Below are 16,481 nucleotides of genomic sequence, written 5' to 3'. Positions count from 1 at the left end.
TCCAAAATGTATATTATTCTACATTGCACTCTAGAGAACCTACTTTCCAGTTTACAAAAAAAAAAATCATTTACATGTGGAGTTTGAGCCTACAGACCACGTAATCAAAAAAACAAAAACAACAAAAAAAAAACCCAGACTATCAACTGCCCCACAGTAGAATTTTCACGGCTCATTGTTCTATCATTCTTGCTAAGCAACGACATGAAAAAACGACTTTACCGATGATAGATAAATTAAAATAACGGTTTCAATTATCGGCTATCGGTAATTATCGGAGGTGTTCTGAGACAGAACTTAATTAATCTCACTCACAGACTTATACACTAAAGAAAATCTGTTCACCCGTTTTGGAGTCTATAAGGAACAAACTCACATACACACATACACAGTTACGTTTATATATATATATATATATATATATATATATATATATATATATATATATTCAAGGGGTGTCCTGTCTGGTACAGACATTGACGGCTATGACTCTCCCTCGAGCCATTCATGAATTCATTGTTGCCCATCATCTTTTATGTTGTTAAGATTTTCAACGTATATTTCTCCCTGTCGACCTCGGCTTCTTCTATCCATGATCTTTCCCGTTATTCTTTGCTGGTTGCCGCAGAATAGTTCTTATTTAGAATCCTATTAACAATGTTTCTCGAATAAAGAGTTTGATGCATTGCCATAGCTTTATTTGCAGTTGTATAGGCAGTAAGTTGCAGTTTCTTTCTGTCCGAGCAGTTACCACAGTGAGTGATTGTCCTGACGATTGTATTCAGAGGTATCGTCTGCTCAGCACAACGAAACACGAAACCATTAAACAATTATTACTGTTTGCTTCCGTATTACGCTAGTCACCTACTTTTCATGATCTCACGTTATCCTGATCGGGGGGGGGCGGTAAGTTCTTGCTCATGTCTATCTATGATGATTGCAACGTCTTATCAGACGAGTGCCACTCCCTCAGTCACTTAAAGTCTATAAGCCCAAAAATGACTTCCATCACCACAGGAACATTTTAATAGACAAATGCCCGAGGGCGTATCTATACGCAAATGATGTTACAGAGTCTTAGCTTTGAACGACAACTAAGTCTCTATCTCGGTTCAAAATGTTGAGATCCAGCAACAAGCAAGAGCAAGATAGCCAGCAACATGTTAAACTGCAGACCAGCTTAATGCAGGTACTGGTCTCCCGCTTTATGGTTTTTTTAAATCAGAAATTTGCTTCTCCTAGAAAGGTTGCCTTCACCACGACTTACGGGAGCCCTCTCCACCCCAGCACCCACATACATACACATAAACACACACGCTGCTAGTTGGCTGTTGACCCCGAAAAAGGGCTCATTCGCTCTTTGGAAGGTCTTGTTTTTAATCCTTCAGGGAGACTAGTCACCCTCCTCACCAAGCAAGTCTGTTGGGGGAACCAGTTTAATCGCCGGTGACCCGACCATGAGGCAGGTAGTACTGGGTTACATGGTACCAGTAGCATATGAAATGACCTGACATGCCTATCTATATATACATATATACATATGCAAGAGAAAGAAAATTAAACCTGTAAGTTGAACTTTACGATCAAAATTTATTGTTCGACTGAATACTCCAAAAAACAATTTACAGACTCCTTATTCCGCAGAGTTTCAAAGAATGCTATTCTTGTTATTCTTCTTATTAGAGGACATAAAGGAATCAGCAAAATATATTTGTAGCAATGATAGAATTTGCTAGTTAAGGCATTAACTGAAACCGCAATTTATTGTAGTTATAAATTGCCAAATAAAAAAGTGAAAAAAATGTTGGATATATATATATATATATATATATATATATATATATATATATATATATATATTAACAAACATTTGTCCACCATATATATATATATATATATATATATATATATATATATAAATGGTGGACAAATGTTTGTTTAAATAGGCACTTGGCGAGATAATTTACGGGCGTCGCTCCCGTGTGTCGATCAGTAGAACTGCTGACTCTCAACGCGATGGTTCTAGGTTCAATCATCAACTTGGGAGAGGTGCTAGTCTAACGGCACTGATGAGTTGTGATACAACGAAAGAGGGCTGTATGTCGATGACTACATATATATATATATATATATATATATATATATATATATACAAACCGCGCATAATATACATATGTATATATAGATATAAAAAAAAAAGGATATTCAACTTGAAGTTCACGTATGAAGATGCATTTAGACAGTAACAAGATCCAATCAGTGAAGTTGGTTGAAACTTGGTAAAATCCGTAAATCAATTGATAGTATGTAGATCTGTAGACTTGGAATATTCAGGTCGTGAAGATCTATAGCTTTTTTGATGGATTGGGGGGAGGACGTGGCTGGAAGAAATCTTGCAATGTAAAAATTGTAGTTTGTAGAGGATTAAATGAATTTAATTGAACGTTACAGAGTGAAATGCTAAAAATGGTGTTAATATCGCAGAGTAAGAAGTATCACTCTCCTTCCATGACCTTCGCAGATAGTAAAACTCTTTTCATATATTGATGCACTATCTCGAATATTGAGCATTTTTATGTGAAGAGGATTATCTCATAAGTATCAATACAAATATTTATATATCCATTTTAAGATTTTAAATTCTGAATTTGAATATACATATTTGAATTTGAATATATATATATATATATATATATATATATATATATATATATATATATATATATATATATATAAAATGGGTTAAGAAATTCCAACGAGAGAAAGATGTATATTTAAATAAGGGGTGGTCACCAACAATGTGTAGTGAATGAAAACACCCCTACCCTTATTTCAGAGGACCTGTCCCCCACCCATCCTACCACGCACACATTAGTAACGACCTTGGATCACAGTTACCTTCCTAGGGAAGCAAATAACTTTATAATAAAATAACTATAAAGACAAATTTATATAAAGTGGAATTTTTTAGATGCAACTCTAGATCACGAGAATAAAACCTTCTATAAACCAAATGAAGAATTCATATACATAAATAAGGGTTCATGACATCCACCCACCCATCCACAGTGTTTAAAAATATGGTAGCTAATATTAGCAAAAGAATATCAAGACTTTCTTTGAACGCCGAAGTGTTCGAACAGGCAGCGTCATATTATAATGAGGCACTGCATAAAAGTGGATTCAGAGAGAACATAAAATTTCAACAGACTCATAATCAACAAGAAAGTAAAAAAATAGGAGACGGAATATAATTTGGTTCTTACCTCCGTTCTCACTTAATACAAAAACTAGAGTAGGGCATTTTTCCTTAGACTTATAGATAAGCATTTCCCCCCAAAAAAAGCACAGACCACACAAAATCTTGAATAGAAACTCTGTGAAAGTAAGTTACTCAATAGCACCATCGATCAAGTCTATCATCTCTAGGGAACCAGGAAAGATAGTCAACACAGGCTGCTCTTGCAGAACTAAAAATAAGTGCCTATTGGAGGGCAACTGTAAAGCTGAATCCCTTGTTTATGAAGCTACAATAGCGGACCAATTTACAACCATACCTGAAAAATACATCGCTATGACACAAGGTTCATTTAAGCAAATATATTATGCACACGTGAGCTCCTTTACAGCTAAAACAAGGATAAAAACAGTCCTAGCCACACGCGTGTGGGAGCTTAAAGAAAAGGGTACACCTTTTACCATCAAATGGAAAAAAGTCGAACATAAACCAGCATGCGCCCCAGAATTAAATTAATGCTCACTTTGTAATGCGGAAAAATACCATATCCTACGGTCAATTCATGACCCAGAAATAAGATGTTTAAATGTGAGAAGCGAATTTCTGAAAAATTGTATACACAGAAAGAAAGCACTCCTTATAAACTGGGACAGTAAAAAGACAATTTTTTTTCAAATTTAAATATTAAATTTGATTTTGATTTTCAGTTTTGTAGATTGTGATTTAAATTGTATTTTTATTTTTTTAAATCATACTTTATAAAATGTATTTTACAATTTATTTTAATTTAAAACCATAAGGAAAAAAGGAATACACTAGTATTGCGGTTAATATAGTAGATAAAATCCCTTAGGCTAGATAAGTATTCATCCCAACCTTGAAATGTTTTAAATTTTAAATGCATTTCTATATAATTAAACGGGAATTTTTATTTTATATTGAGATAAATTTTAAGTTTTAAATTTAGAAGGTTAATTTAAAAATTATTTTGGAGTTAATATTAAAGATATTAAAAAATTAATTGAAATTAGACTTCAAAATTAATAAAAGCTGTACCGTATTTTGTAACTAATTGTTAATGTTTTACTGTAGTTAGAATTTTTAAGTGAATGAGACCAGTTCATTTTAAAATATGTTGGCGTTGGCAATTGGGAGACTCCATTTTCTTTTAAATGGGGGTGGAAAGAATATTATTTATAAAGATAAGAATTTTATCTCAAGACGAACATCACAATTTAAGCATAACAATTGTGTTATGTTTGTGAATTTTTGAGATGGGGATTGATAATTCGTATTCTTTGGATTATTCGGACTACCGTTCTCGTCTTGAGTGTTATTTTCACAACTTTTCGATCGATGTAACCTCTGACGTTCTTCAGGCATATCTTGCCATATAAGGGAATCATTCTGTCGAACTCGGAAATCTGCGCAGTATTTTATTTAATTCACGGGCGTAGCAAGGACCCGTGGCGAAACCGATAAATTAGTCTGTAAAATATAGCTTTTTTAATATACATTTCAACTTAGAGATCGTTTAAAGATTCTAACCGTCCTTTTGAATGAAATTGTTTGAATATCCTTTGCACTTGGTTCACCGGGTATATTTGTCAGGTAGTTTTTAAGATTCGTTTCGGTTGTTCCTATAATTACTGGAACGATAGAGATCTTCCTAAGATTCCAGTTTCTTTTCATGTGTGTGTGTGTGTGTTAATAAACATTTGCAAATAATTTTAATGTCTTTAAACGGCCAATTATGGAATCTAATACAAAAAAAAAGACTTTAAAATAGTTTAAATCGTAAAAAAACTACAGCAAATCCGTGAAAAAGTAATTGCTGCTGCGTTTTGGTTAACTATCAAATGCCACTTTTATTGCCTTTGGTAACAGTCACTTATTGTACAATGTTTTATTATGCTCCAATTACAAAAAAGCAGTTAGATGCTGTTATGTGTTGATAGTTCATGTTTACTTTGCCTCCCCACGAGGGCAGAGTTAGACACCAGGTATTATATAGGGGTCATATTTAAGAGACATATTTTATTTTATAAAGTTGTTGTGTTCAATTTTGGAGAGAGAGAGAGACGGGGTATATATAAAGAAGGACAGGGTACATTTTAAAGAGACATGTGACATCGTATACATAATGAGAAGAGTGATACAATTATACCTTCTGTGAATGTTTCTATACATATATTTTCTTAACAAATATATTTTAGAGATGATGATTTTATCACAGGAGGGGTCAGTCATTATTTCTTGATAGAGAGGGAGACACATTTCTTAAGATGGAGTTTATACACAAAGTTCATATAAATGATTCACAATACCTTTGTTTGTAGAATGACATAACACAAGACGGCAGTTACAAAATATGATGTTTCGTTATTCCTTCGACCGGTCACTGAGTTCACATTAAGGAATTCAAAGTCACTACATGATTTCAACTTCTAAACCTTCGCTTCCAAAGGTGGATTCCTTCTGACCAATGTCAACTCTGTCTGACCGACTCTGTTCGACCCTCTCTCGACTCTCTCTTGACTTACTAAAACACCAACTATACTGAGAACTCATCTCTTAGCCATGACGTCATTGCATGGCCAACAACGTGCATCTCGATCCCATGGCCTAGACATGCTTCACGTGTCTCGTTCCCCCATGTCCGAGCATGTGCCCGACTCACGTGGTCTTGAACTCACGTGCATTGTTCACATATGTCTGCAAACAAGAATTCTTTAACCTATTTTTGGTCTAACCTATTTCTCAATATGTTTAACATTTGGTCTTGTTCGTTTTCAAATTCCTTATTTTAATTTCATTTTCATAAACAGAATTGAATCATCAAATTCCTTTTCACAATAACATTTCTAAACAACGAATTCCTTTTCAACAAATATATCTGCTATTTATTTTAAAACTCTCCTGAATCTTAATTCCAAACCTAGCTTCCCAGGTTCGAATTCTAGGACTATTCTATCTCATTTTTACTTACTTACAAGAACAGGGGACTTGTTCTCGTAACACAGGGTCATTTTTTGATGTGGAGAAAGGAAAAAAAATTGTTTGTCTCAGTCGTGAAGGACTTCTCCTCCGCCAACTGACAACAGAAAATTGAAGTGTAGTATCAGAATAGATACTATACGTTGATCTTGGCCCAAAGGCCAATAATTCTGTTGATAGTTAAGTAGTTTCTTAACACGGTTTCAACGACTGGACAAGTTGATCAGATGTTTATACATACACGAGTAATTTTAGCCCCTTTAAACTGTCAGCTTGTGAATATATCAAAGACTTTAAAATAGTTTAAATCGTAAACATGTTTGTTTTGTTTTTGTTTGAAATGAGGTACTTCTACATTTTATCGCCGAAACTGGAGACGCCATTTTTTTACGCACCTGCCGTAAAAATTCAAGGGAGAAATCAGTATTTTAAACTATAGCCGAAGCATAAAATAACAAAAAAATATTAGACTAAATAAACTTTCGGAAAGAACTATGAAAAAAGTGAAAGAACATATATCCATAATTGATTAATTGAAAAATGAAATGACATTAACTGAAAAATGAAATGACATTAATTAAAAAATGAAATGACATTCATAATTGTCATTTCATTTTCTGTTTTTAATTTAAAAAAAGAGTCATGAAAAACTTTCCCGTTTTATTTAATTAAATCGAAACATTTTTAATTAACAATTATGGATATATGTTCTCTTTCACTTTATTTATTTTTTTCATAGTTCTTTCCGGAAGTTTATCTAGTTTTATTTATTTCATGCTTCTGCAATAATTTAAAATACTGATTTCTCCCGTGGATTTTTCGGTAGGTGCGTGAAATAAAATGGTGTCTCCAGTTTCGGCGATAAAGTGTAGAAGTACCGAAAATGATTCCAACTTGCAATGAAAAGTACAATCAATATAAACGTTTTAAAGAATTTTGGACGCTAAAAACGTACATTTTTATTATCTTCTGTTTGTAAATCGTTTTTTTTATATTAGAATTCTTGAAAAGCAATATGCTGAAATGTAAGAAAAAAAAAAATGAAATACGGGGCGAAGAAAAAACGATTCTGTTATGGCTTGCAATAAGCCACAAAGAAAACAGAACATCGGAATAGAGTTTAAACAATGTATTACTGGAACAACAACGTAAAAAGGTTACTACTGAAAAGAGTAGTAAACGTCACAGAGCAGGCGAGGGTCGCTCTGGTGTTTAATCCACACCTGGGATCAAAAGGTCTATGGTTTATATAATGGATAGAACAGTCCATTTGGAAGGTGATTCTCCCACAACACCCCCTCCCAAGTTGATTTCCGCGGTTGTGAAAATCAGTATTTCTTCTTTTTGGGGCAGACCACCAAAGGGTCATTGCGCTTCCCCTTTCTCCGGAGCGTCTCGGTTCTGACACCTGTTTTGGAGGGTCTATGTCAAAACAGTCATACACAGTTTCAATCGCCTCACTGTCGTCCTGCGGTGGTTGTTCTTGATCCTCGTAGAAGCGTTTCCTGATTTGGTTCAGGTGCCTTTTATGTTGGAACTTTGGGCCCTGAATGATGTATGTAACATGGCCGATTCTTCATAAGATCGTGCCCTGTTCCCAAAAAGAAATGTTATTTCTAAAATGTCTAAAATACACGTTATCTCCGCTGTTAAACCGTTTCGTTGGCATTGTAGAGGTTCTGCTGTGTACGATGTGTTTAGGTAGCAGTTTATAAAATACGGATTTTATTTTCCGTCAAAACATGATTTCTGCTGGAGATCCCGCATCTGGTTTGTTCGGATTTCTCGTGATTCTGTAAACCTGCAGAAATTGCTGAAGGGCCTTTTCTGTCGGTGTGCCGGACGCCTTTTTTAATGCCCTTTTAAGCGTATCGATGAAGCGTTCGGCCTGGCCGTTGCTTCTGGCGTGGTACTGGGGTGTCGTAATATGCTTGATTTGATACGTCTCGTAGAATTCTCTGAACTCTGTCGAGGTGAACTGTGTAGCGTTGTCGCTAACCAAACAGTCTAAAACCCCAACCGAGCAAACAATTCCAATAAAAAATTTGTCGTTGTTACTGTCGTCGGTTTTTTGCATCTTAGTACCTCTGGCCATTAAGAGTAAGAGTCAACTACTATCATGTAGTAAAAATGCTTCACAGATCCTGCATAATCGATGTGGATCCTCGACCATGGTTGTGCAGCGTAAGGCCAAGGTTTATATGTTATCGGTGGTGCTTTTGCAGCCAAAGCACAGCCTTTGCATCTGTTCACCATGTCGGTAATATCTTGGTCTATAGTTGGCCAATAAACAAAACTTCTCATTAGGCTTTTCATTCTGTTTATTCCTGGATGTCCCATGTGAAAATCCATGAGAATTATATTTTGAAGTGTTTGGGGGATGACCACCATTTCACCGTATAACAGTATTTCGTCGCAACCAGAAAAAATGTCTGAACTGGTGTCACCCAGTGCTAATTTCTGCTTCATGGTTTGAATGAAATTGTCATTTAAGGATTCTGACTTAATTTCCTGAAGTGTGACCGGCAGTTCGCAGATAATATTGTTCATCATGGTTTTTACATCACTATTAATACGTAGTGCCGCGATTACTGAATCTTCAAGAGGTTCCATTTTGGCAAGAATCAGTCTCGATAGACCGTCTGCATGGGCTGGTTGTTTTGAGGGGAGAAATTGAATTGTAAAATTGTAGTTCAGCAGAATAGTTCTTCATCTTAATAGTCGGTTCGTAGTGAATGTTGGAAGTTCTTTTTTTTATCCAAAAAATGGATATCAACGGCTTATAATCGGTTTGTAGAAAAAAATGTCTTCCGTACAAGAACCGGTGGAATTTAGAAACTGCAAATATAATTCCTAGGGCCTCTTTCTCGATCTGAGAATAATTCTTTTCCGTTGGCAAGAGAGTCCGTGATGTGAAAGCAATAGGCTGTTTCGAGCCAACCGGCATTCGATGTAGCATGCACGCCCCGATGCCATATTGACTAGCGTCGCTAGCTACTATTATGTCCAACTACGGGTTGAAATGCGCTAGGAATAGTTTTGAAGTCAGGATTCTTTTTATTTCTTTGAATGATGTCTGGCAAGCTTCTGTCCACCCCCAAGCCTTATTCTTTTTCATCAATTCATTAAGTGGTGCGCGCAATTTGTGCATATTTGGGATGAACCCCTGGTAATAATTTGCCAAACCTAAAAACTCTGCAATTGAGTTATGTTTACTGGTGCCGGCATTTCTTTAATAGCGGTCGCCCTATCTGAGTCTGGGTGTCTGCCATCTTTATCGATTATTTAACCCAGGTATTTAATTGTTTGTAAAAAGAACTCGCATTTATCTGCTTTGATCTCAAATTCATAATCTTGTATTCGACTGAATATTTGTCTGATATGTTTTTCATGTTCCTCCCTGCTTTTGCTCGCTATGATAATGTCATCAAGATATGCGATTGCGGTGTTCAAGCCGGGCAGCATAGTATCCATTACTTGCTGGAATATTGTGTCACCTTGATACCAAACGCGAGTCTTTCGTATCTGTACAAACCCCGATGAGTGTTAATACAGAGTAGTTTAGCGCTTTTGTCGTTTACTGGAATCTGTTGGTTAGCGTCGCTTAGGTCGATCTTAGAAAAAAACTTGTCGCCATTTAATTGCGTGAACACTTCTTCTGGACTAGGTAATGGATAGTGAAAATCTTCTAAGGACCCGTTGAGTCCGGTCGCGAAGTCGGCGCAAAGGCAAATTTCCCCGGACCTTTTCTTTACATAATCTGCCGGAGCAGCCCACTCACTATATTCAATTTTAGCCAGTATACCAATGCTTTCTTATCTGTCTAGTTCCTGATTTTTTTGGTCCAGGGAAGCGAACGGGATATTACGTTCCTTTTTAAACACCGGTTGTGTGCCAGGTTTCAACTTAAAATCTGCGGACATTTTTGTACATCTCCCCAGACCAAGAGTAAATACGTTTGTGAATTTTTTTTTTTAAACAAGTTATACTTCTCCGTTTCTGCTGGGCGGGTATCTATTTTTATTGCAGAATGTGGATATAGGAAGATCCCAAAGACGAAACTCCTCCATGCTGTCAGAACTGAACAGGTTCTCACTATCTTTTAGCACATACAATCTTAGTTTTTTTGTTTTCCCCCGTAAAGTGACGTCTGTAATTAATTCACCGTCAAAATGAATTTTTGTACCATTAATGGCCATTGCCGTTCTGTTAGTCTTTAACATAGTCGGCTTTCGTAATATTTTCCACGTTTTGAGATTTATTATTGAAAGATCCGATCCACTGTCTAATTGGAATTTAATAGTGTTGCCAAAAATGTTAACCGTTACATATTTGCATAGATTTTCATCTACGACGTCCTTAGTTCTGATTTGACGTACACGGCTTCTATTCTGAGTTTTCCTACAGTGCAAACTTTTATGACCGATCTTATTGCATAAATGGCATCTTTTTGTTAAAAATGGACAATCCCTTACCCAATGTATTTCACCACATCTGAAACAAGCGCTCGGTGCTTTTAGTTTTTCTGAGTTTCGGTGGTTAGTGTCTGTGTGCCATTTCAACAGTTTTTTCTTAGTTACTTTTTTATATTCGCGATGCCTGCTTCGATATTTCTTGCATCTTTTTTTAATAATTTCTACTTTTTGATAATCCTCAGTCAATTTTTGAAGTGTTAAGTTCGGTTCATTTTCTAATTTTGTAATGAATCTGCGCCTTATTTCCGCATCTTTTCCCGAGGTTAACCCTAGCGCAAACACAAGGTATTTAAAATTGTCTGCTGTTAGTTCAGACAACTTAAAGTCATCACAGTGCTTGTTCACTACAACTGCGTAGGAGGCAAAATCGTCATTATCGTCTTTTACCACATTCAAACATCTCCAACGCTTATGGAAAAGAGACGTTTTCGGCGAGAAAAGTTCTGTTAACAAATTTACCGTCTCATTGAATGGTAAATTTGCTGTTTTCCGAGGCAAGATGTAATCCACGAATTTATCATGCTCAGCCGTTTCCAATTTCCGTAGTAGAAGTCTGGTTTTCTTTTGGTCAGACTAGTTGCTGCAGTCAATATTAAAACAATCTTCATAACGCTGAAAATAGCTGCGAATGATTTTTCCTCTTTCTCGCATTTAAAATTGTCTATCACGGTCCATTTTGTATTCTGAGAAAATGTTGAACTGCTTTCTGCGTTCGCATTATTTTTAACAATTTCTGTAATTCCTCAGTTCGTAATTGACGTTCGGCTAACTGTTTTTAGGTTCGTATTTTACATTCCGCTAACTGTTTTTGCAATTCCTTTTGCTGGTCCTCGAATTGTGACTGACGCTTTGCGGCATCGATATGCAACTTGGTCAAATGTTCCAACGCTACTTTCAATTCGTCCATTTTGCTTTGTCAGCATTAGCAGTTTCAAAACGTTCGCTGAATTTACCCTTGCGAGAATGCAAGTTCTTTTCCTCCTTCGCGGTACGGGTTCAAGCCAGCCTGCCTATTAACACATTTTTTTTTTGCTCAACGCACACTTCCATACACCCGGGCAACACCGAGAACCCAGGCTAGTATACCATAAAGGACAGTTAGAAATAAATCATAATAATCGTCTATGACTATGCAATTTCGACAGCTACGTACGTAGAAAACGGAATTATTACACCTGGCATAGTGGCATGGGAAAAGAAGGAGAAAGAAGCAACCATAGTAGAAGTTAGTGTCTCCAATTATGTTGGCTTAAACGAAACTGAGAGAGGGAAGATAACGAGATACCAAGGTCTTATGTACGACATGAATAGCAAATGAATTCTTAGGAAGATCTCCATCGTTCCAGTTATTATAGGAGCAATTAGATTCATGAAAAATAATTTCCAAAACTACCTAGTAAATATACCTAGTGAACCAAATGCAAGTGTAATACAAACGATTGCACTTAAAGAGGCGATTAGAATCTTAAAAAGATGGTTGGTGAATGTGTGGCATCTGCTTGGATGCTCCATCCCCAGCTAGAAGAAAATGATAAGAAAATTGAAAAAAAAAGAAAAAAAAAAGAAGGAAGATATAAAACTCACTTTGGTCTGTTTGTTGCTCGGCAAATCCTTGACTCAATAATATAAACAACAAAAGCATCCCTACTGTTGTTTTTGTTGTTGTTGTTGCTGTTATTGTTTTTATTGTTGCTTTTCTTGTTGTTATTATTGTTATTCTTATTGCTGTTATTATTGCTGTTATTGTTATTGTTGGTATTGTTGTTGTTATTCTTGTTATTGTTTTTTGTTGTTGTTGTTGCTGTTATTATTGTTATTGTTGTTGCTGTTATTATTGTTATTGTTGGTTTTTGTTGTTATTATTGTTATTCTTGTTGCTGTTATTATTATTTTTGTTATAATTATTATTGTTGTTGCTTTTGTTGTTGCTGTTATTGTTGTTGTTTTTTTGCTGCTGTTGTTGTTGCTGTTATTGTTATTGTTGCACCCGTTGTTCTTGTCGAAACTGTTTCTTTGTTGTTGCTGTGTCTCTTGTTGTTGTTGTTGTTGTTGTTGCTGTTCTTGTTTGCTTTTTAGCCTCTTAAAAAAAATCTTGTGAACACGGAAGTTATCTGATCGGTTTTCAAGAAATGAAATGTTGGTCGTTTTCAGAACCTAAGAACAACACCAGACGTTTTCTGAAACACTAAACAATAAAAAGAGAAAATAAAGATAATTATGAAAAGAAAAAAAAAGAAGAAATATAAAAATAAATAAAACAAACAAGTAAATCAATCATATCTGTTTGCAGGTGTATCGATTAAATTAACACCCAAGAAACACAGCTGTTCATGCTCGCTCCTAACGCAATCATATGTCTGTTGTATAAAAACCTAAGATGGAGTACTGTTACCACATCTAGGAAGATGCTGCTTAGAATACAAAACCGACTTCGGAATCTAGTGAGCGATGCCCTTTTCTCCACCTATTTCTCACAAAATATACTTTACCATTCTTTCTATATTCTATCGCTAGTATCATGGCAGGTGCTTGACTGAGCTTCAATCTATGGTCCTCCCTGCAAAGCATTCCCAACAGAACCTTGTCTAGCTACAACCATAGTTAATAGTTTCCCCCCCTCTCTCTCTCTCTCCCCCCCCCAAAAAACTAAACGAAACTTTCATCATCGACGTTTCTTTCCTAGAACTGCCCGTCTGTGGAACCGCACAGCTTCTTTCCAGCTGACTTTAACATTATCGTATTCTAGTCCAATGTAAACAAATTCCTACTGAGCCGCCATTTTAAATAATCAAATTCTGCCCAATCAACACTACCATTACCAATCGTCACAGTGTCGACCCACGGTCCATCTGGCACTCATGTAACCTTTATCCTCGTGTAGTACTTGGGTCTTATGAAATGGTGACACCCCACTAAAATAAATAACATCGACCCAATCACACATGTACATGGCTTCCGGTACCTACCTGACACCTTCTTTGAGAAGAGTTTAATTTATTGCTAATCGTTTTAGGCACATCTACTGGGGAATGCCGTGGGGCGGTTGAGACATTTTTGTAGGCCTTTCTCAAAATTTTACCTGACATTGTGTCTAACTTCCTGGCCAGAAGATAAATAATCAGTACTACCTGGCCCTCGTGCTAGGATCAACATGAAAGGTATTGAATATGCGTACGTGCTCCCTGTCCCGATGAAGTCGTATTTCGTTATCTCCCACTGCAAGAACTGTGACACCAGTGTGGTCTTCTTAGAACTGCACAGAACCCGCATTACGCCGCAATCAACAGAGACCATGTCATTAGAGGAATTTTGACTGATTTTGAGGGGGTGAAAATAATAATCTCTAGCCTCGTCTCGAAAAAGTTGAGTGTCAGTGAGTTCTGTCTTCCACGCTAATTTTGAGGTCATAGAGGTCCTCCAAGATTCTCAGTCTCTGCTTTTATTTTGGCATTGGACTCTCCAATTGTTTTTCCTTTATCTTGCAAGAACAACGACTTTCCACTTAAACAGGGAGAAAATAAGGTTAATTCCCACTCCTATATAGAGATTGTCCTAATTGTTTCCGGTTCTAAATAAACGAAGAACGATGGGTAGTTTATGCTTTTAAAGAAAAGGGTCGAGGAAATCTTACAAACTTTTTTTTTTTTTTAGTTTGGTTTCTTTCTTTTTGGGGCGTTTTTAATTATCTTTTGCGTTAATCATTTTTCAATTAAATCTCTCTCTCTTTATATATATATATATATATATATATATATATATATATGTGTGTGTGTGTGTGTATATATATATATAATTGACCTCGTCTGTCTGTGTGTATGTGCGAAACGATCTCTACCAAACTACTCTGTCAATTTTTGCTCTACTGATTTGAAACTTGATATATAGGGAATTCGAACCCCTAGAAGAAAATCACAGAAGACGTTAGCCTGCCTTGCCTATAAAATAAGAAATAAAGGCACACAAGTCAAAGAACACTTAAAGACAGATCGAGATTCTGAAGCTTGTCTGAACTTCCGGTTACCGTAGCTTTGGCAACAAAGTCGTTAATCACATTTCATTTCATTACTTCGTATGAACACAATATAAACATAATCGATTAAATAAATAATAATTGATTTTTTTTTTTAAAAATAAGAAACGATTATCATTTATCAATAGACAACCCATGGCCGATTGGGTCAACGTTGGTACATCATACATATTCTTCTTCAGCTTTTACTCTTTCTTTTTTCTTCTTTCTCTTTTTTTCTTCTTTTACCGTTCTTCTTTATTTGCGTCATTTATTTATTCACAGTGTCCTCTTAATTTCACCTCCTATTGTTCCCGATAGTTTTCTTCTCCAATTATTTTTCGTCTCGTTTACTTGCCTATAACCACCTAAAAATTCAATCTGCAGCCAACCAAGCAACAGAGGTCACCAGTTTTAGCAGAGCATTATTTACTGTCGAACAAGGCAAGACTCTATTATGTTTACGAGAAAGTTCTTGCGGAGTTTTTAATCTTGATTTAAAATAATGTATTTTTAAATAAATTTTCATTATAACACTTTTACTTTGTATCTCATTTTGAAGAGCGTGTTTCGCGCTATCTAATCGTTTAAATTACAATCGTTTTAAAACAATTATGTCTTATTTACAGAACGTTGAATACAAGATGGAAAAAATGTAAATTCATACAATTTTCTTATTTCAATTCAAACTAGGCTGAAAAACTGCTGAAACAACTCGCGATATCAACGAAGCGTTTGGCCCAGGAATCACTACTGAACGCGCAGCATAATGGTGGTTTAAGAAATTTCGTGGCGGCGATGAGAGTCTTGAAGCTGATAAGCGTCGTGGTCGGCCATCAGATGTTGACAACAATTAATTAAGAGTCTTAGTTTAAGCCGATCCACGTACGTTCGAGAACTTGCTTCTGAATTAGACGTAACGTATACGACGATTTCCAATCAATTGAGAGAGAGAGTAGGAAGGCAAAAAACTTGATAAATGGGTTCCTCACAAATTGATCGACAACCAAAAGAAACGCTGTTATGAAGTGTCATCTTCCCTTCTGTTACGCAACAAGAACGACCCGTTTCTCGGTTGGGTTGTGATTTCTGATGAAAAATGGGTTCTTTACGACAACCGGCGACGCTCAGTTCAGTGATTAGATGCCGACAAAGCTGCACGGCACTTCCTTAAGCCAGAGTTGCACCAAAAGAAGGTCATGCTGACTGTTTGGTAGTCTGCGACCGGTCTAATCAATTACAGCCTTTTGAATGCAGGCAAAACCATTACGGCGGAGAAGTACTGTAAGATAATGCATGAAATGCATCAGAAACTCTGACAACAACAACCAGCATTAGTCAACAGAAAAACAAAACAATTCTCCTCCATGACAATGCCCGACCGCACGTTGCTAAACCGACCCTGCAGAAATTGAACAAATTGGCATACGAAACTCTGCCTTATCCGCCATACTCTCCAGATCTCTCACTTACTGACTACTACTTTTACAAGGAACTCGACAACTTTCTGCGTAAGAAAGGCTTCAATAACCATTAGCGATATATAAAAAAAAAAACGTCTTCAGCGACTTATCGCCACCATAACGCAAGAATTTTTACATTACTGGCATAAATATACTTGTTTTGCGTTGGCAAAAGTGTGTTGATTCTAATAGCGTTTATTTCGATCAATAAAGTTTTGTTTGAGCCAAAATATGCTGATCTGAATTTAAAAGTTAAAACACGCAAGAACTTTCTTGTCAACCTGATATCAGGCATGTGT

General features: G+C 36.1%; 1 protein-coding gene across 1 annotated transcript in view; it reads right to left on the bottom strand.

Moving 5' to 3' along the window:
* The window catches only part of LOC145242609 (chymotrypsin-like elastase family member 3B), a 32,212-nt gene extending 19,136 nt beyond the window's left edge, over positions 1-13,076 (bottom strand). The window contains exon 1 of the mRNA XM_080105722.1: positions 12,295-13,076. Within this exon, the coding sequence (XP_079961848.1) occupies positions 12,295-12,352 (58 nt within the window). The 5' untranslated portion in view covers positions 12,353-13,076. The remainder of the gene's footprint in view (positions 1-12,294) is intronic.
* Between the last annotated feature and the right edge of the window lie 3,405 nt (positions 13,077-16,481).

This window comes from Euprymna scolopes, chromosome 21, assembly GCF_053919585.1.
Source record: "Euprymna scolopes isolate OS-2025 chromosome 21, ASM5391958v1, whole genome shotgun sequence".
Taxonomy (NCBI): Eukaryota; Metazoa; Mollusca; class Cephalopoda; order Sepiida; family Sepiolidae; genus Euprymna; species Euprymna scolopes.
This window is presented reverse-complemented; position numbering and strand designations above follow the sequence as displayed.